At 47.2% G+C, this 21614-nt stretch overlaps 1 protein-coding gene across 1 annotated transcript in view; it reads left to right on the forward strand.

Annotated features, from left to right (window-relative positions):
- Positions 1–2575: 2575 nt before the first annotated feature.
- LOC310680256 (papilin-like) overlaps positions 2576–21614 on the forward strand; it is a gene marked incomplete at its 5' end in the record, with an annotated part of 38789 nt that continues 19750 nt past the window's right edge. The window contains 10 exons of the mRNA XM_083446633.1: positions 2576–2675; positions 3486–3585; positions 3667–3755; positions 5792–5926; positions 7601–7741; positions 12460–12603; positions 14238–14405; positions 16842–17009; positions 18124–18291; positions 19870–20037. Coding sequence (XP_083302759.1) covers positions 2576–2675; positions 3486–3585; positions 3667–3755; positions 5792–5926; positions 7601–7741; positions 12460–12603; positions 14238–14405; positions 16842–17009; positions 18124–18291; positions 19870–20037 — 1381 coding nt within the window. The remainder of the gene's footprint in view (positions 2676–3485; positions 3586–3666; positions 3756–5791; positions 5927–7600; positions 7742–12459; positions 12604–14237; positions 14406–16841; positions 17010–18123; positions 18292–19869; positions 20038–21614) is intronic.

A 21614-nucleotide genomic window follows, 5' to 3' on the forward strand; every position in this document is an offset into this window, starting at 1 on the left:
ATAAGGCTTTTGATGGCTCGGCTCTGCTTCCAAATTCAGAAGCATCAACGCTTCTGAATCCCCGTTGCAAGAGACAACTGGATGGCAGAAGACTCTTAGCTCAAATCCCGCCTATTGGTTTCCCACTGGGGGCTCTGCCACTCATGTGTAATGGGTGCAAATGTGATCTAGGAATGGCCCAAATCAAACCGATCTCACTTTCAGTTCACACTTTCCCCACCCAGATGTGTCCCCCACCAAACCATATTGTGGAGTCCTCCTGGCCTTCTCTGTGGGGTCTGGAGCCTCCAGACAGGGCGGGTCTATCCTGGCCTGGGGGCCAGATCCAGCCCAGTCACCTTTTTATCTCCTGGGAAGATGGTGACCAGCCCTGCCTTCCCATCACCTTTGACAATAGTTCAGACAGAGTAGACCAGGACAGAGAAATGAAATGACTCTTTCATGCAGTGCGTAGTTAACTAGGGAACTCACCCTCCCAGGAGGCAGAGATGCCACCAACCTAGATTGCTTTAAAAGAGGGTTGGACAAATTGATGGAGGATGAGAGGGCTATTGATGGCTACTAGCCAAGAGGACTACGCTTCTGAAAACCAGCTACTGAAAACTGCAGGAGAGGAGAGTTCCTCTTGTGCTTGAATCCTGCTTGTGGGCTTGCCAGCAGAGGCATCTGGTTGCCCATGGATCCCGCAGATGTTCTTCCTATGTTCTAACAAGCCTCATGGGGTTCATGTTGCTGGGAGCCTCCCTGGCAAGACCCAGATTTTGGAAGAGGACATGACATAGAATCATAGAATCATAGAGTTGGAAGAGACCACAAGGGCCATCGAGTCCAACCCCCTGCCAAGCAGGAAACACCATCAGAGCACTCCTGACATATGGTTGTCAAGCCTCTGCTTAAAGACCTCCAAAGAAGGAGACTCCACCACACTCCTTGGCAGCAAATTCCACTGTCAAACAGCTCTTACTGTCAGGAAGTTCTTCCTAATGTTTAGGTGGAATCCTCTTTCTTGTAATCTGTGGGATTACTCCTTGGTAGAGCTACCTTACTGATAAGAAAAAGAAAAAGAAAGCAGAGAGCATTTCCCAACTCTGACAGCTACATATCTGGCCTGGAAGCTAGTTCCAGGACTGTGGAAACAAGCTAGGGTTGCTCCATTGTGAGTGGGAAATGAACTCTGCACATGCTCAGAGAGATTGTTCTTAATTTTAGTCTCTACGTAGCTCTGAGCCTGGTTGGAAGGCTGGAATCTTCCCTCTGTGGCTCCGCACTCAGGAACTTTTGGAATCCAGCTTTCAGAGGAAGATGAATCTCTCAGCCCTACAGAGTGCAATAGAAATGGAGGGGTTTTAAACGTTATTTTGCAAGTGTAATCACAGGGGCAGAGAGATCCTTTTGGAGAACCTATCTAGGGTTTCTGTCACCTCCAGTTCGACAATGAACAGGAAGGGTTCAGTGAGAAAATATATCAGAGAAGAAGGGGGATTCTAACTAAACACTCGGAAGAAGTTTGTGAGCTATTCAACTGTGGAACAGACAACCATGGAAGGTGGTTGGGAGATTTTCAGCAGAGGTTAGGTCATCCTCCAGAGATTCTTTAGCTGCAATTGCTAGATATCCCTTGGGGACCTTTCCAACTCTACAATTCTATGAGGTTTCGAGTCGGTGACCCTAAACATCGACGGGAATTCGCTGCAGGATTGGCCAGCTTTGTATCCAAAAAAAAGGATGGAACTTGGTTCTAATTCCTCAAAAGCTCATTTTGGCCAATTATCCAAAGCCGTTGGGCCCATGTGCTGGGATGGATTGCATGAAGCACCTGCTAAACATTTTAAACGGCATTTTACCAGGGGTGGTAAAAACATCTGACATCGTTGTCATAGAGTACTTATATCAAGACGGTCATTCGGTACGAGCTCTGATCACGTTTCTAGATCATAACCTGGTAAATTTTATTTTTAGAGCAAGAAATCTATTCAAAAACAAAAGGATAGAGCTACTAAGAATTTTTTTCCTATGAGGTTTTGCACTCTGGTGTTGTTGACTGAGGTTCAGCACCGAGGGCCTTCTGGCGGTTCCCTCACTGCGAGAAGCCAAGTTACAGGGAACCAGGCAGAGGGCCTTCTCGGTAGTGGCACCTGCCCTGTGGAACACCCTCCCACCAGATGTCAAAGAGAACAACAACTACCAGACTTTAAGAAGACATCTGAAGGCAGCCCTCTTTAGGGAAGCTTTTAATGTTTGATGTATCACAGTATTTTAATATTCTTTTGGAAGCCGCCCAGAGTGGCTGGGGAAACCCAGTCAGATGGGCGGGGTATAAATAATAAATTAATATTATTATTATTATTATGTTTCTTCACCTTACTGGAGTGTGGCACCAAGCACGTCCAAGGGCTCTCTTGGCAGGAGAAGCAGCTCAGGTGTGCAGGTGTGTGAATCTGCAGCAACACAGCCTGCTCCTTCTTCCAGCAGGGGTGGGGCTGGCTCCAGCTGCTGTGCCTCTCCTTCCTCCTCCCCTCCCATCTTTCCGATGGGAGGTATAAAATAAACAGACGCTGGAGCCGGTCAAAGTGCCATGGAGATGATGATGAAGAAGAAGAAGACCCAGTGCACCTTCCTCCTCATGGGTCTCTTTGCCTTCTGGGCCAGGGTGCCACCTGCCTCAGCTCAGGGAGGTGAGTGGAGCAAAGCGCTGAAGCTGTGCTTGAAAACTAGGTGTGATGTTGCCCTGGCTGGGGTCTTCGTGCTTAATTTGCAGGGTTCCAAAATGCAAATTGCAGTTCAACTGCTAGATTAGTTGAACTGGCTAGATTGACAGAAGCAAATTAGAGATCGCACGAGACAAGGATTTCAGAAAGCATGGGGGAAATTCAGAGAATAGAAAACAGTGCCCTAAAATACATACCTGGACTTGTTTTGATTAATGTCTGCAGGAGACTTTGTGGATATTTAAGTTATAATTAGAAAAATCTTAATAATTATTCATAAAGGGAACAGCTTATAAGAAGTAAATAAGGAGGCCAGATACAGGATAAAGGAAATCTTTTATTTGGTTGTTTGTATTGTGTGTTATGCTCATTGTTTGTTATGTTCAGGTTTAATGAGGGTGGATTTCTCTATGGGGGGGGGGGTTATGTTATGTTGTTTCCAATAAAAATTTAAAATAAAATAACAAAAACAAAAATGCAAATAGTTGCTGCTGCTGCTGCTGTTCTTGGGAAGGTGGGAGGTGGGGAGCTGATCATGAAGAGGAGTGTAGGAAGGGGCGTTAACCCTCCCCGCCCCCCATAATCCATCTGAACCCCCTCCCTCCCTCTAGTGCTGCTGCATCAAACTGTTGACTCATGTTAAGTTTGACTCCACTAAGACCCCTAGATTCTTTTCACAGGTACTGCTGTTGCCTGAAGAACTTTGGCTTGGTATGGGTTGCTGTTGCTTTAACTGTGTTGAGGTCAAATCCTTGGAAATCTCTCCTTTCTCCACAGATTCATCGTCATCTGAGGAACGCCCTGTGCCTCTGCCAACACCCCCTGGTATGTCCCCCACTTTCCCTTCTGGGTCTGTGGGCAGGCTCCTTCGCTGCCGGTCAGTTGTCCTTCCCTCCATCCCTGACTCCCATGCAGCGCCAGACGTCTTTCCGCTGACCCTGCTCCCCCCTCCCTCTAGTGCTGCTTTTGCATTGGAAACTAAAACTCCCAAGGGTGCCTCTATTGGGGCCTCTTTACAAGATGGCACCTGGCGTGCCAGCGGTACACGTGAGAAGGATCCAGGGGTCTCTGTAGATTAAGGGATGCCATAGTACTCTCTATTCTGCTTTGGCCAGACAAACATCTGGAGGAGTCCTGTGTTCCTGGAAGATGCCCACCCAACCTCTGCTTGAAAAATCTCCAAGGAAGGACAGGCCGCTAGCTTCCAAGGCTGTCTGCTCCACTGGGAACAAACAAGCTTGCTCCACCTTCCTAGTGACAGCCCTCGATATATTTGAAGGTAGCTATCATATCTCCTCTCAGGGCTTATGCACACTTACCCCCCCCCCTCTTTCCAGGCACCTGTCTACTTTTTAAAGTTCTGTGTCTGAGCATTTGGGGTTTTTAAAGCTGAATTATGGTGCTGGAGGAGACTCTTGAGAGTCCCATGGACTGCAAGATCAAACCTATCCATTCTGAAGGAAATCAGATTAGAGAACTGGGCCAAAACAAACAAGATGAATTTTAACAGGGAGAAATGTAAAGTATTGCACTTGGGCAAAAAAAATGAGAGGCACAAATACAAGATGGGTGACACCTGGCTTGAGAGCAGTACATGTGAAAAGGATCTAGGAGTCTTGGTTGACCACAAACTTGACATGAGCCAACAGTGTGATGCGGCAGCTAAAAAAGCCAATGCAATTCTGGGCTGCATCAATAGGAGTATAGCATCTAGATCAAGGGAAGTAATAGTGCCACTGTATTCTGCTCTGGTCAGACCTCACCTGGAGTACTGTGTCCAGTTCTGGGCACCACAGTTCAAGAAGGACACTGACAAACTGGAACGTGTCCAGAGGAGGGCAACCAAAATGGTCAAAGGCCTGGAAACGATGCCTTATGAGGAACGGCTAAGGGAGCTGGGCATGTTTAGCCTGGAGAAGAGGAGGTTAAGGGGTGATATGATAGCCATGTTCAAATATATAAAAGGATGTCACATAGAGGAGGGAGAAAGGTTGTTTTCTGCAGCTCCAGAGAAGCGGACACGCAGCAATGGATCCAAACTACAAGAAAGAAGATTCCACCTAAACATTAGGAAGAACTTCCTGACAGTAAGAGCTGTTCGACAGTGGAATTTGCTGCCAAGGAGTGTGGTGGAGTCTCCTTCTTTGGAGGTCTTTAAGCAGAGGCTTGACAACCATATGTCAGGAGTGCTCTGATGGTGTTTCCTGCTTGGCAGGGGGTTGGACTCAATGGCCCTTGTGGTCTCTTCCAACTCTATGATTCTATGATTCTATGAAATCAGCCCTGAGTGCTCACTGGAAGGACAGATCGTGAAGCTGAGGCTCCAATACTTTGGCCACCTCATGAGAAGAGAAGACTCCCTGGAAAAGACGTTGGTGTTGGGAAAGATGGAGGGCACAAGGAGAAGGGGATGACAGAGGACGAAATGGTGGGACAGTGTTCTCGAAGCTACCAGCATGAGTTTGACCAAACTGCGGGAGGCAGTGGAAGACAGAAGTGCCTGGTGTGCTCTGGTCCATGGAGTCACAAAGAGTTGGACATGACTAAACGACTAAACAACAACAACAACAAAATCTGATCTTATTTTGATTTTAATCTGATTTTACGCTGTGTTTCGGTCGATTGCTGAATTTTATGGCTCCCAGTACATTTCCGAGCACAATTCAAAGTGTTGCTGCTGACCTTAAAAGCCCTAAACGGCCTCGGTCCTGTTATACCTGAAGGAGCATCTCCACCCCCATCGTTCTACCCGGACGCTGAGGTCCAGCTCCGAGGGCCTTCTGGTGGTTCCCTCACTGCGAGAAGCAAAGCTACAGGGAATCAGGCAGAGGGCCATCTCGGTGGTGGCACCCGCCCTGTGGAATGCCCTCCCATCAGATGTCAAAGAGATAAACAACTACCTGACATTCAGAAGACATCTTAAGGTAGCCCTGTTTAGGGAAGTTTTTAATGTTTAATAGAAGGTGCTCCCTTCTGTGTCTGTGGTTAGGCTCTTGCGCTGCCGGTCACTTGCCTTCTCCCCATCCCTGCCTCCCATGCAGCACCAGCTGCCTTTCCGCTGAGGCTCTTCCTTTCTCTCCCAGCCATGAAATGCCCCACCAACTTGAAGGACCAAGAGCTGGAGTGTGGCGCTCAGTGCTCATCAGACAGAAACTGCCCAGGAATGCAGATGTGTTGCAGATATGGCTGCCAGCGGAGGTGCGTGTTACCCGTCAACGGTGAGTCCTCTCCCCTTGTCCCTTCTCAGCTTGTACCATTGCTTCAGTATTTACAATTACAGAGAACTCATTAGGGGGGAAGTTTCCCTATGTTTCAGAGTTTTTGTCCATGCACGTTAATAGCGTGGTGCCTGGACACCTTCTGGAATTGGCCCTTGGGAATTCCAGTATTCAGGGGGAGCGTTCCCACCATCTTGTATTGTTACGAGCAACCCAGCGAGACTCCAGGCATTTACACAGGTTCTGTTTCCTGGAAACAAAGGTTTGCAGAGACTGTGGTGCCTTTAACTTGCATCAGGAGTGCCATCTTGGCCCCGCAACCGTGGGTGCCTGGGGCCCTGGGTGCCATGCTCTGTGCATTTCCCTGGTACTGAAATTTGTGTTAGGATGCGTCCAAGGAAACGGGGGCAATTGGCAGCCCCCCAGCTGACTCCAGCCCACCAGCCGGCAGCTGGGCGAACTCCGGTCCATGGAACAGCATCAAACTGCGACTCAGAGCTTCAGAAGCCTTTCAGAAGCTGATCACGCAAGCCAGCAGAGATAACAAACTCTTCGCAACGGAAGGGCGGACAGAGGCATATGTAAAACATATTTACAAGCAGTTTATTAAGCATACATCAGGACAAAGGGAAAACATGTCTTCTCCCTTTCATGTCCAAGCTAGACAGAATAAGCAAAAGCTATACACAAACAGAAGCTGTGCTGGAGTGTAAACAGGCACGTGATACACAACAATCATGCCTGTTCCTTTTAAGGTGGAACGGAATATTCTAACAATTTGTGGGTGCCCAACCTCTTCATGGGGAACTGTGTGGGTGCTCAGGCACCCAGGGCCCCAGGGAGTCGGCACCTATGATTTGCACAGGTATGCAACCTGAGGATGGAGGAGTCACAGCATGAACACACTTCCAGGAGATCTTCCTTCGTCACATCTTTGGATCCAGCACAGAGCAATCAGCTCTCTCTGTCTCCAGATTCCAGGAGGGGGGGGAGAGGGCCGCATTCCCTTCTGGGCAGCCTTCCAGGGGCCACATGCCAGGGGTGGGTGGGGCCAGAGGCAAAGGTGAGCTGTGTATGCAATGTTTACCTTTTGAACAGTTCCCTTTTCTACATACCCTTGCAGGGACGTTGTCAGAGGTCAAGGACGGATGCCTGTCCTGCCACAAAATGATGTATATGAAGCAGGTGCAGGGAAGGGTTTCCTGGAGAGGGTCCAAAGGGCCAAATCGAGAGGTCTGGAGGGCCACATTCTTGATGGCGAATGTGCTATTTGCTCCTTCTTTTCCACTTCTCATTTGAAAACAGTCCTCTGTAGGCGGCAGCAGATGGTGAGAAGAAAAATAGGGAGTGCTGCATTTCTTCAGAAAGAGGACAGACTGCTATTGTTATTGTTATTGTTATTGTTGGAATTAGAATTGGAATTTATATACTGCCCTATACCCAGAGGTCTCAGGGCTAAAGGACTGAACACAGAACTAAAGGCCACTGAATGAGAAGATATTTGGTTCCTTGCCTTAGCTTTATTATTTGTCATGAAAATATACATCAAAGCAGTTTACAGCAATATAAAGCCATACAGTGAAAACCATGAAAAATTAAAAACAGTCCTCAGTTAACCATTGTGGAAGGATGTATTCTTCATGGCCTAATCTGCTCCCTCTCCTTGCCCCTCAGTGAATCCCGGCTACTGCCCCAGCTCCAGCCCCTTCCCCCCTACAATGTGCGCCATCAGGTGTGTCGACGACAGAAGCTGTGGCAGGGGGAAGAAATGCTGCCGCTGGGGCTGTTTATCCAGCTGCGTTGAAGCAGAGCCAGGTAAGTGGGGGGGAGGAGAGCCGGAGGAAGGGGCAGACCCTGCTGGTACTTGCAGGTGGGCTGGGAGAAGGGATGGAAGAGTCCTCTGGAGGAATGGCATGACCATCTCGAAAGAAACCTTTGTTGTGGCTGCATTTGGAATAGTGTCTAAAGTTCTGGTCACGTTACCTGAAAAAGGATAGAGCTGGGAAGAGTTCAGAAATGGGTAACTGCAATTATCATAGGGACAGAGCCGATCGACTCGCCGATGAAGAAAGCTTGCAGCATTTGGGGCTTTTTAGCTTGGAGAAAGGGACGCAGGTGGCGCTGTGGGTTAAATCACAGAGCCTAGAATTTGCCGATCAGAAGGTCGGCGGTTCGAATCCCCACGACAGGGTGAGCTCCCGTTGCTCGGTCCCTGCTCCTGCCCACCTAGCAGTTCGAAAGCACATCAAAGTGCAAGTAGATATATAGGTACCACTCTGGCGGGAAGGTAAACAGCGTTTCCGTGCGCTGCTCTGGTTTGCCAGAAGCGGCTTAGTCATGCTGGCCACATGACCCAGAAGCTGTACGCCGGCTCCCTCGGCCAGTGAAGCGAGATGAGCCCCAGAGTTGGTCACGACTGGACCTAATGGTCAGGGGTCCATTTACCTTTACCTTTAGGTTGGAGAAAACGTAAGAGGTGACACAGAACGGAACTTTTATATAATTAAGTATGGCATGGAGTGAGTAAATAGAGAAAAGTTTTCCTCCATTGTAGGAGACGACAGGAGGTTGAATGCAGATGAGCTGTGCAGGAGCAAGCTAGCAAGCATGCTCCAAGCAAGCTGCCGGCTAGCTCTGCCGAGGCTCCTTTTATTAGCAAAAGTCAACAATTGGAAACAGTCGTGAAACCACTCTGAACATGACGTATTCCCATCTAAGCACATTTCCAGCGTTAGCATATACACGTGTCAGCAGGTGTTTCCCTCAAATGTTCCCCCCGATACTTGATTACATCTGCGTCCCCCGTCATACTCCAGCCAAGCGATATGTCTAGCAAACAACTTGTGAAAGGACAAAAGGTCAGGGGGAAAACCCTGTTTTCTAGCTAGGAAGGCAAAAGGTCAGGGAAAGCAGGTGCAACGCTCCTTGACATACTGTTGCACGTCTGGTGCGAGGTTTGCCTTCACACTCCATCTCTCATGGCACTAAAACCCGTGGGCATCCAGGGAAGAGGGATGTCATTGGAAGATTCAAAACAGAGGAAAAAAGTTCTTCTTGATGCGGTGCAGAGTTAAACTGTGGAACTCCCTCCCACAGCAGGCAGTGATGGCCACCAACTGGATTAGATTCACGGAGGAGGAGAGAGCTATTGATGGCTGCTAGATAGGATGGCTCTGCCCTGCCCACCACAGCTGGAAACAGCAATGTTCCTGAAATAGCAGGACGGAAGAGAGTTGCTCTTCCGCTCAGATTCTGCTTAAGTGTTTCCCATTAATCCAACAGAGCAGCTTGGGCAACCCACCCAGATGATATAATATAATATAATATAATATAATATAATATAATATAATATAATATAATATAATATAATATAATATAATATAATATAATATAATATTATTATTATTATTATTATTATTATAATATTATAATATTATTATTATATATATTATTATAATATTATTATTATTATTATTATTATAAGTGGAAGGATCATTAGGCACAAGTGATCATGCTCTTCTGAAGTTTACTATACAACGGAAAGGAGCAGCCAAGCATACTAGGACTCAACTTCTTGACTTTAAGAAAGCCGACTTCATAAAACTTAGGGAAGTGCTGGGTGAGATCCCATGGACAGTAATACTAAAAGGAAAGGGAGTTCATGATGGCTGGGAGTTTGTTAAGAGGGAGATAGTAAAAGCACAACTTCAGGCAATACCAATGAGACGGAAACATGGAAGGTGCCTAAAGAAGCCAGGGTGGCTATCTAAAGAACTTTTAACTGAGTTAAGATTAAAAAAGGATGTGTACAAAAAATGGAAAAGGGGGGAAACCACCAAAGAGGAATTCAAACAAATAGCCAGCACGTGTAGACACAAAGTCAGAAAAGCTAAAGCACAGAATGAACTCAGGCTTGCTAGAGAGGTTAAAAGCAACAAAAAAGGCTTCTATGGGTATGTTCGTAGCAAAAGGAAGAACAAAGAAACAGTGGGGTCACTCAGAGGAGAAGATGGTGAAATGCAAACAGGGGACACAGAAAGGGCTGAACTCCTCAATGCCTTCTTTGCCTCAGTCTTCTCCGATAAAGAAAACAATGCCCGACCTGAAGAATTTGGAGGAAATGATTCAGCAGAGGAAACACAGCCCAGAATAACTAAGGAGATAGTACAAGAATACTTGGCTAGTTTAGATGTATTCAAGTCTCCAGGGCCAGATGAACTGCATCCAAGAGTATTAAAAGAACTGGCAGATGTGATCTCAGAACCACTGGCAGTCATCTTTGAGAATTCCTGGAGAACAGGCGAAGTCCCGGCAGACTGGAGGAGGGCAAATGTTGTCCCTATTTTCAAAAAGGGGAAAAGAGAGGACCCAAATAATTACCGCCCAGTCAGTCTAACATCAATACCAGGGAAGATTCTGGAGCAGATCATTAAGCAAACAATCTGTGAGCACCTAGAAAGGAATGCTGTGATCACCAATAGTCAGCATGGATTTCTGAAAAATAAGTCATGTCAGACTAACCTGATCTCATTTTTTGACAGAATTACAAGCCTGGTAGATGAAGGGAACGCAGTGGATGTAGCCTACCTTGATTTCAGCAAGGCATTTGACAAGGTGCCCCATGATATTCTTGTAAAGAAGCTGGTAAAATGCGGTCTTGACTATGCTACCACCCAGTGGATTTGTAACTGGCTGACTGACCGGACCCAAAGGGTGCTCATCAATGGTTCCTCTTCATCCTGGAGAAGAGTGACTAGTGGGGTGCCACAGGGTTCTGTCTTGGGCCCGGTCTTATTCAACATCTTTATCAACGACTTGGATGATGGACTCAAGGGCATCCTGATCAAATTTGCAGATGACACCAAACTGGGAGGGGTGGCTAACACCCCAGAAGACAGGATCACACTTCAAAACGACCTTGACAGATTAGAGAACTGGGCCAAAACAAACAAGATGAATTTTAACAGGGAGAAATGTAAAGTATTGCACTTGGGCAAAAAAAATGAGAGGCACAAATACAAGATGGGTGACACCTGGCTTGAGAGCAGTACATGTGAAAAGGATCTAGGAGTCTTGGTTGACCACAAACTTAACATGAGCCAACAGTGTGACGCGGCAGCTAAAAAAGCCAATGAAATTCTGGGCTGCATCAATAGGAGTATAGCATCTAGATCAAGGGAAGTTATAGTGCCACTGTATTCTGCTCTGGTCAGACCTCACCTGGAGTACTGTGTCCAGTTCTGGGCACCACAGTTCAAGAAGGACACTGACAAACTAGAACGTGTACAGAGGAGGGCAACCAAAATGGTCAAAGGCCTGGAAACAATGCCTTATGAGGATCGGCTAAGGGAGCTGGGCATGTTTAGCCTGGAGAAGAGGAGGTTAAGGGGTGATATGATAGCCATGTTCAAATATATAAAAGGATGTCACATAGAGGAGGGAGAAAGGTTGTTTTCTGCTGCTCCAGAGAAGCGGACACGGAGCAATGGATACAAACTACAAGAAAGAAGATTCCACCTAAACATTAGGAAGAACTTCCTGACAGTAAGAGCTGTTCGACAGTGGAATTTGCTGCCAAGGAGTGTGGTGGAGTCTCCTTCTTTGGAGGTCTTTAAGCAGAGGCTTGACAACCATATGTCAGGAGTGCTCTGATGGTGTTTCCTGCTTGGCAGGGGGTTGGACTCGATGACCCTTGTGGTCTCTTCCAACTCTATGATTCTATGATTCTATGATTCTATGATTATTATTATTATTATTATTATTTGTAGCATTCCCAAATCAAGGAAGGATTGGACTCTGATTAATAAAATACACACGAGGCTGGACCAGCAAGACTCTGGGAGGAGTGCGTATAATAATTCCTCTCCACCCTCTGGCCCAGGTCGTTTTATTCACAAAAGAACTTTTTACACAGTGTTTGTAAGAACCAAACATTTCCTCTGAGCATTTCAACAAACCCCACGTGGGACAAAGTCAGATCAGAAGAAATTCTTTTAAGTACAAAAAAACTATTTCCTACTTGAGCATGCATATGTAGTTCAGAGTAAATAAAAGAGGAAACAAGGAGGAATGCTAAACAGTAGTAAACAGTATTTACCCTCTCCTTGTGAACTCTCTTCCTGAACTCTCTTCCTGGCCCTAAGATTAACAAAACTAACAATAGCTACATCAAGGAAGCTACCTACTATCTTTATGACCCATGGATGCCTGATGAAGTAACTGGCCTGTGTTTTAGAATGCTTATACGTGCCTGTCAGGTGTAGAGAAAGCAAATGGCAGAGGTGGAGAGGCTTCTGGGATTCGATCATTGTCAACGAATCAAACCCAGTCCATGCAATGCTTTCATCGCGGACACAATGGCTTGCTTCATTTTTCATAATTCCTCATAGCAATCCCACCTGACCCCCACACTCTGGAGATCTGCACCCCTATTATTATTATTATTATTATTATTATTATTATTATTTATTTTATCTATTTTACTGGGTATTTTGGTTTGATGTGATTTTAATGACCAGCCCTTCTCTTCCCAGAAAATCCTGGGGTGTGTCCAGAGATAGATGACCTGAGACGGTTTCCCTCTTGCCCTAACAAATGTGATGACGACCGGGACTGTGACCGCACACAGAAATGCTGCTTCACAGGATGCGGCCGCGAGTGTGTTGGCCTTGAGAAAGGTACTGCGAAAGGGACCAGCAGAGCTCTTGAGCTGGTGATGGTGATCCTTTCTGGGCTTTTTCTCTGCCTCTTAAAACCCGTCTGCCTACCTGGCAGTTGCCAGACATTCCCCATGTTTCCTTTGCACCAAAGCACAAGTCACAGCTACTCTGCAGAGCAGGATCCCAACCGATCCATACTCTGGAGTATGGCAGATTCCACTGGGTCCTGAACACACTTGTGAACCGCCCTGAGACCTGCAGATATTGGGCAGTATGCAAATTTAATTAATCACAACAACAATAATACAATAATAATTGGCATTGTCTTCAAGGTCCACTTTTGGCCGGAATGGGCCACACTCCCCAGTTCCCAGTGGGAAGCCCCAGAGTGCAGCTATTCCTTGCAGAGCTTGACCCACTGATGGGAACTGACTTCAAGCCTGCTTTTCGTCTGGGATCGACTCGGCTTGGGAGATCTGATTGGAAGCTACTAAGCAGAATCCACCCTGGTGGGGAGCATTGCATCTGATGCCCAATTTAAGGGCTTGGGACTAGTTTACCCACAAGATTGCCTTACCCCAAATACGCCCACCTGACCACTTCAAGCGGTGGAACGCGTGCTGCTCCCTGATCTGCGTTTGCAAGAACTCGTGGCAGCAGCTACTTTTGCAACTCCCTGCCTGTTGGTCTCAGGCAAGTGCCCTCGCGGCACCTTTTCCGGCACCTGCTAAAAATGTTTCTTAGACAAATCTGCCCAGACGTTTAGAAAGTTGGTGCAAGTTTTAATCTGTTGTTAGCCTATTGCTCTTTAACTTTTTCACTGTCTCAAGTAGTTGTTGTTGATTTTTCAATAGTTATATCGTTTTCTCTTTTTTTGTAAACCAGACTGAGGTGTGTTTGTTCTTACAATCGAGCAGTGTATAATTTTTAAGGAATAAGTAAATCAATAAAAGGGGCCCAATCCAAGCCCCTCCGAGGACTGTTTTGGAGCACATTTTAAGGCACCTTTACCTGCCCTACACCTGGCATCACCTACCTGTGGGGCAGGTGGGCTTGGCTTGCTGGGGGAAGGGAACAGCCTCATGAAGCAAATTAGGATCCCTGCCAGTTCTGATGAAGCCGCAGGGCTCCATCGTTCTGCCCGGACACTGAGGTCCAGCTCCGAGGGCCTTCTGGCGGTTCCCTCCCTGCCAGAAGCCAAGTTACAGGGAACTAGGCAGAGGGCCTTCTCGGTGGTGGCGCCTGCCCTGTGGAATGCCCTCCCACCAGATGTCAAAGAGAACAACAACTACCAAACTTATAGAAGACATCTGAAGGCAGCCCTGTTTAGGGAAGCTTTTAATGTTTAATGGGTTATTGTATTTTAGTGTTCTGTTAGAAGCTGCCCAGAGTGGCTGGGGAAACTCATTAGAAAATTATTAGTAGTATTATTTGACGAAACTGCGGGAGGCAGTGGAAGACAGGAGTACCTGGCGTGCTCTGGTCCAGGGGGTCACGAAGAATCGGACACGACTAAACAACATTATTATTATTATTATTATTATTATTATTATTATTATGCTTGGTTCATTCCTCTCTGAGGTCAAGATGGTGGTCTCCCATTATTTCAACTTCCCCTGCTTCCTCTCCTGTGCCCCTCTGTTTTGTGGCAGATCTCTGCACCCTCCCCAGGGATCCTGGCTCCTGCAATTTGTCCTTGAACTACTTCTACTACCACGCCCGCACCAAGAGGTGCAGGAGGTTCAAGTACAGCGGCTGCAAAGGGAACTCCAATCGCTTCTACACCAGAAAGGATTGCATGGACGCCTGTGGGGAAGTTGGTAGGTGAGATGTCGAGCTCTGCTGGAAGGTTGGTTTGCAGATCAGGAACGGATGGATGGGTGAATTGTTAAGTATAATTGTTTAATTGTACACTGAAATGGAAAATGACTCTGTAATGTGTCTGTATGTATACTGTGTAGCACGGCATGGAAAATTCCACTGACGCTAAGTAGAGAGCCTAACGGCTAATGATTAAGTGAGACTGGTATTTAACTTAAATCACATGAAAATGATGCAATCGCCAGCCTATGCATATGTTAATCTGTAGGTCTCAGTTTTGTTCTGAAGCCACTGAAGAGAAAGAACTTCTCTCACTCTAGGAAAACAGCCTCAGGCTAATGATGGAGGTTGTTTGCAAGAGAGGCAGAGCTTTGATTTCAGCTCTGGATGGGAGATATTCATAATCTAAGATATTTTACCTGTTGGGATCAGCATAAGATATCATGCATCTATCTGAGTGTAACTTTATTGTTCTAAGTTTGTTTTGGAGTTAAGTTCTGAAGTAAAGCTTTTGAACCATATTTTTGGACTGGAGTATTTTTTATTTCAAGAAGAGTTTGCTTGTATCCATCCCATTTGCTTCCATATGCACAATATTAACAGCCTCAGGATGAATCAGTAATGAATGAATTATTTGGCAATGAATGAATCAGGAGAAGCGAATGATCTATCTGCACAAAATTCCCACAGAGGTCATGCAACGGTCTGGTTTACTGAACATTCATTCTGATCGGAAAGAATCAGACCCGCTGGCTGTTGACAACCATCACCTGGTTGCAAATTTTATGGAAAGAGGGTTGCAGGCAGAGCAAGAATTGCAAGTCCTCTTAGATGAAACTGGTCATCTTGGCTCATCTCTGTCTGGGTTCAGGCCTGGTTATGGAGCTGAACTGGCCCTGTTCAGCCTTCTTGGCAGAAGGATGGGGGAAGGAAGGGGGTGGCCATCAAGGTGTTCCTTCATCTCTCAGCAGCTTTTAATACCATTGACCATGGCATCCTTCTAAGCCAAATTAATGGGGTGGATATTGGAGGTCCTGGTTTACACTGGTTGCAAAACTATATCCAGGGTGAGTTTCAGAGTGCCTGGGTTTCCAAGTCCACAAGGCCACATCACTGTGCTGCTTGCACAAAGGGAAGGTGGGTTAGCACCTTGCACTGAGGGATGTCAGAGATTTCCCATGAAATGGAAACAAAATAAAAAATGACCAGTTTCCTCCTTAGTCCTGCATCATGGAGAGGTGATATGAAAGCCATCTTCACATACCTGGAAGATGGAGCAAGCTTGTTTTCTGCTGCTCCAGATTAGAGGACCTGAACCAGCGGTGGAGCAAGCCAATCGGGCTCCTGGGGCAGCGTGCGTGACCTGTGCGCGGGGACGAAGCCAGCCAGGGCAGGATACTCTGCCGGGCCTCCAAGGAGTCTGCCTGCCTCCTCCCACTCAGCCGCCCTACAGGTGAGGGGGAGGTGGCGGGCGGACCTTTTGGGGCAGCAGGGAGCCTGCGCACGCCCAAGCCACCGCGTCACTCCCAGGAGAGACGCATGGCTTGGGCGCGCTACAGGCCTCACGGTGAGTGCCAGCCAGCATTTTGTCACCCCCCTCAGTGGGGACACCCGGGGCGGACAGCACCCACCGCACCCCCCTTCCTCTGCCCCTGACCTGAACCAATGGATTCGAGTTACAAGGAAGGAGATTCCAACCAAACATCAGGAAGGAATCCCTCAGAAGGTGGTGGACATTGGAAGTTTCTAAGCAGAGGTTGGGTGGCCATCTGTCATGGATACCTTATTTATTTTACTTATTAATTTTATATACTGGCCTTCATCATAAGATCTCAGGGCAGTTCATTTCAAAGCACAGTGGAGAAAGCAAGGGGGATAAGTATAGCAGACATCTTAAACTCATATTAGAACAATCAAAATTCAACATATGTAATTGTTTGCAAGCTTTCAGGGTCTCCAGAACTCTTCGTCAGTGCTAGAGGCCAAGCAGAGAAGGTGTTTTCGAAGCTATTTTTAAATTAATTGTGATGAGAACGGTGCATCCTTGGGTTGGAGAGATCTGGACCCCTTATTAGCAACCTTCAAATAGCCAAAACAACTGTAGATGCTGGACTTCAGAAAACCATTCTCCAGCCAGTGATTTTAATTGAGATTCTTGCATTTCAGGGGGTTGGACTAGATGACCCTCAGGGTTCCTTTCCAGCTCTATGATTCTATGATCTCAGGAGCCACCTGCCCCACTTTCTCCCCTCCTGGATCTCACAAGGCCTCTTCTCACAAGCTGATACTCTTCCGCTCGCTGAAATTCTGGGTAGTGACATTGCCGTTCAGTCGTGAAGTCTCCTCCCCAGACCCCCACCCGCCTGCAGTTTTCCCACCCCACGCCACTCTCTTAAACGGCCCTCCTCTGATGCCTCTTTGGTTTCTGGTGGCAGATATCTGCAGCCTCCCCATGGACCCAGGTCGGTGCAAAAGCTACCAGCCCATGTTCTACTACTCACCCAGCAACAGGACTTGTCAGATGTTCATTTATGGTGGCTGCGAAGGAAACGGCAACCGGTTCTCCACTCAGGAGCAGTGTCTTCGGACCTGCAGAAACCCAGGTGAGAGGCAGATGCAGGCAGATGGAAACGAGAGGGAGATGCAGGTACCGCTTCCTGTGGGAGGGAGCTAAACTGTAGAACTACGCACTGGGTGAAGAAGGACTTTCATTTTTCTGCCCTGACTCTTCCAACATCTGGCTTCATTGCATGTCCACAAGTCCATACGAAGTGGGCTGCAAGTGTACTTGGACACGGAAACCGCAGGCTGCACACTCCTTTGTCACACAGATTGAGGGCGAGGAAAGCCAAATATTAATGCCCCCCTCCAGCCTTCCTAGGATGCTGGGCTTTGGGAAGGAGATGCAGGCTCTGGCAGAGTCCTAGAGCCCTCCCTCGTCTTTCCCAAAGCTGCCTAACTGCTAACTAGGCTTTGGGAAGAAGGAGGGGAGATGCCAGGATCCTGCCAGAGCCTCGTACCTCCTTCCCAAAGCCCAGCACCTCACTTACCTGGCTTTGGGACGATGGTGTGAAGGCTGGGGGGCTGTCAAATGTTGCCAAAGGTCTCGAGCCACACATTGGACCTTGTTCTATCACGTCTTTTCTTTTCTCTCAGGAAGATCAGAAGTTTTTTGAAAATTGGAGTAAATATTTGGTGTATATAAGAGAAAATTGTAAATCTTTAAAGACACTGGCAGAGTTCGATTAACTTCAACAGCATATGGCTAATTAGACAAGCGAATAAAATACGAGATGTAATGAAATTATAAGATAGTTACCGAAGGGGGGGAAGGAAGTCTGAAGCTCGGCAGAGCTAAAGGTTGTATATGAGATCTATTTATGTACATAAATGTATTCTGGTTGAAAATCAATAAAAATTTAATTTTAAAAAAATAAAAAGTCCCAAATGCTGCAACTTTTCTTCCTAGAGGAGTTGCTACATCCCCTTGTCATTTTTATCACCTGAATCACCACTGCTTGAATAATATTCCATGGCTTTCTATGGTTCCATCAAGTGCCAGTTTTAGGAAATGCCTGGGTCTCTGTGTCAACAGAACCCCAGAGGGGTATCTGGCTTGCGGTCAGAACTGTAAGCTTTGTAACATTTCAGCTGGAGATGGTGGGGATAAAACCCAGGTCCCTCCTATCTCCTCCCCTCTTCCCTCCTGTTCCCCAGATATCTGCAAGCTCCCAGAGGACAGCGGCAGCTGCAATAACCACAAGCTCAGCTACTACTACAACTACGCCAACAAAACCTGCGAGCGCTTCACCTACCGCGGCTGCGATGGCAACGAGAACCGGTTCCGGACACTGGAGCAATGCCGGAGCACCTGCCTGTACCCTGGTGAGACCCCGAGGGAGAAGCAGCCACGGGCAAAGCTTGGCTGTCAAAGGGGAGCCTTGCTGCCGTGCAGTTAAGGAGAGGGACTCATCAAACTGTAGAGCGGGGAGGGACTCCCAGGCGATCTGAAGGACTCTCTCCTTGCCATACGAACCTGCCCAGTGTCTGAGATCTTGGGGGGGGGGGAGACCATTCTCAGCACCCCCACAGGCATAATTGGTGGAGATGTGGGAATGGGTCTTCTCCGTTGTGTTTGTTCCCAGGCAACATTGGAACTCCCTGCCTCAAGAAGCTAGGCTGGCTCCCCCCTTGCTGTCCTTGTTCCCACAGGCTTTTGGGAACTGACTGTCTTTAAGGAAAGGGCTGGTGCCGTGCTGTTTTTATTGCAATTATCTGCGTGTTTTAAAAGATCATGGCTAGATAATTCTAATTCGTGTTGTTTTGCTTTTTCATAATTCCGGTCTATGTTTTTAGCAATTTCTCTCTTTTTAAAATATGCTTTTTATTAGGTTTTCATTTCATATACGCAAACAAAATACACTGATAATTCATATCCTTTTACATCTTTCTTTCCGCTCTACAGAGCATTGACTTCCCTTCCTCCCTTCTGCAGGTTTTCTTATTCCAGTCTATAATCCACAGTTCCTTAGTAATATCTAGTCCATGTCATAAGATTTATTTCAGCCCTGCTAATGTCTTCAAATTTCTACAGTTCTCACTTATATAGTCCATAAATTTACTCCATTCTTCCACGCTTCTTGCCGATGGCTGCGGCAAGCCGGAAGTCCATGTTTTTAGCAATTTCTATTTCATCTGTAGGCTGCCTTGAGTCCCCATCTGGGGGAAGGTGGTGTACAAATGAATATAATGATGGTGATGATCCTAGAATTGAATCATAGAATTGGCAGAGTGGGAATGGATCCCAAGAGTCCTCTAGTAGCCCAATGGAGGAATTATTGCTAAAGGATCACTGACAGATGCACTCCACCCCCCCACAACCTCTGCTGAAAGACCTCCAATGAATCATTGGGTTCCTTCCAACTCTACAATTCTATGATGCAATTCTAGGGGGAGACCATGCAAGAAACTTGCAGATTCCTGTTGATCCATTTACCATTGACTAGACCCAACGCGGGTGGCGCTGTGGGTTAAACCACAGAGCCTAGAGCTTGCCAATCAGAAGGTCGTCAGTTCGAATCCCCACGACGGGTGAGCTCCCCTTGCTGGGTCCCTGCTCCTGCGCACCTAGCAGTTTGAAAGCATGTCAAAGTGCAAGTAAATCAATAGGTACCGCTCCGGCAGAAAGGTAAACGGCGTTTCCGTGCGCTGCTCTGGTTAGCCAGAAACTCCTTAGTCCTGCTGGCCACATGACCTGGAAGCTGTACACCGGCTCCCTCGGCCAGGAAAGCGAGATGAGCGCCGCAACCCCAGAGTCGGCCACGACTGAACCTAATGGTCAGGGGTCCCTTTACGTTTAGACCCAACTGGGGCAGCTTTTTTAAGAGGGGTGGGCATGATACTCTTTCACAGTTCCCACGGTGCCCTTGTCCTGATGAGTCTTTGTTTCTTCTGTGGCGGCAGAGATCTGCAAGCTCCCGGCAGACCCCGGTCCCTGTGATGCCTACTTCCCCATGTTCTACTATAACCACCACAACCAGTCCTGCCTTCCCTTTGTTTACGGAGGCTGTGGGGGAAACCTCAACAGGTTCGAGACTCTGGAGGGATGCGTACAGCAGTGCCGGAACCCAGGTAAGGCAGGACTCCTGCCAATGCAGCTGTTATCGTCATTGTACAGTGGATGCTTGGGTTGCGAACATGATCCATGCGGGAAGCACGTTCGCAACCTGCAACGCCGCATCTGCGCACGCACGAGTTGCGATTCGGCACTTCTGCGCATGCGCAAAGTGCAATTTAGTGCTTCTGCGCATGCGCAAGTGCCGAAACCCAGCAATGCATACAATGCATACAATCAGCAGCACTGTAATATCACCAGATGAAATATACTCAGAGTCGAGAGTGGATTTCATGCTCTTTGTTCAGCTCATAGTGATGAGGAGGAATGAATGTCCCCTCAAAGTAACTGCTTTATATACATTATTTACACAATGGGCCCCACGTGATTGGCTAATTCCGGAATTCTCCTGTAGGCCAATCAGGTTGTGGATTCACTTCCATCTGGAGCCGGATTGGGTGGCTCCTGCAGACCAATCATATTGCTGCATTGTTCTAGGACCAATCAGACTGCTGCATTCTGGGTCCTTTTGTTCTAGGACCAATAGACTGCTGCATTTTGGATCCTATTCAACTCAGTACATAACACCAGAGTAGCCTGTTCCATTATACTCCAAATGTCTCCTTCTTCAAGCAGTGCACAGTTAAACAGTGGAACTCCCCCCCACAGGAGCCGTATCAAACACTTTGCCTTGATCATCTTAAGGGGTGGACGGAGTAGGTTACAATGACAAGGTGAGATAGATAATTTACTATGGTCAAAGACCAGCTCACATAACATAACACAATAAAAACAGCGTTCATAAAGAAAAACAATATACAATTGGAGCAGATTGCAGCAATAGCTCATGAGTTAAAATTGAGATATATACATACACCCGTACAAGTGAGATTTGGGCTACCATAAAAATTGACCCTGGGGCACCCCAAAGGGCGACTCAGCATTTGCCTGGTAAGCTATTTTATTCTAGAGGATGATCTGTGCCTACAAATCTGGGCGCAAAATCTGGCTGCCAGCCAGGTTGTCTTGTGATCTTTGCCTAAGAGGAGAGAATTAAGTTTAGACTTGTCTGAAAGATCGGCGAGCCTCTTAAGCAAAGGATCCCACAGGAGGCAGTGATGGCCACCAACATAGGTGGCGTTAAAAGAGGATGGGACAAATTTGTGGAAGAGGAGAGGGCTATGGATAGATAATAATAATAATAAATAAATTTTATTTATATCCCGCCCTCCCCAGCCAAAGCCGGGCTCAGGGCGGCTAACAACAATAAAACAATACAAACAACACTCTAAAATCATTCATCATGAAATTAATTAATTCAAGCCACTGGCAACCATTGGGCCAGAGCTCTGCGAAGATTGCCGATGGAGGGAGTCAGGCTGTACCCTGGCCAAAGGCCTGGTGGAACAGTTCTGTCTTGCAGGCCCTGCGGAAGTCAAGTCCCGCAGGGCCCTGGTCTCTTGTGACAGAGCATTCCACCAGATTGGAGCCACAGCCGAAAAAGCCCTGGCTCTAGTTGAGGCCAGCCTAACTTCTCTGTGGCCTGGGACCTTCAAGATGTTTTTATTTGACGAGCGTAGGTTTCTCTGTGGGG

Source organism: Podarcis tiliguerta (assembly GCF_965153285.1).
Source record: "Podarcis tiliguerta genome assembly, chromosome: 6".
Classification (NCBI taxonomy): Eukaryota; Metazoa; Chordata; class Lepidosauria; order Squamata; family Lacertidae; genus Podarcis; species Podarcis tiliguerta.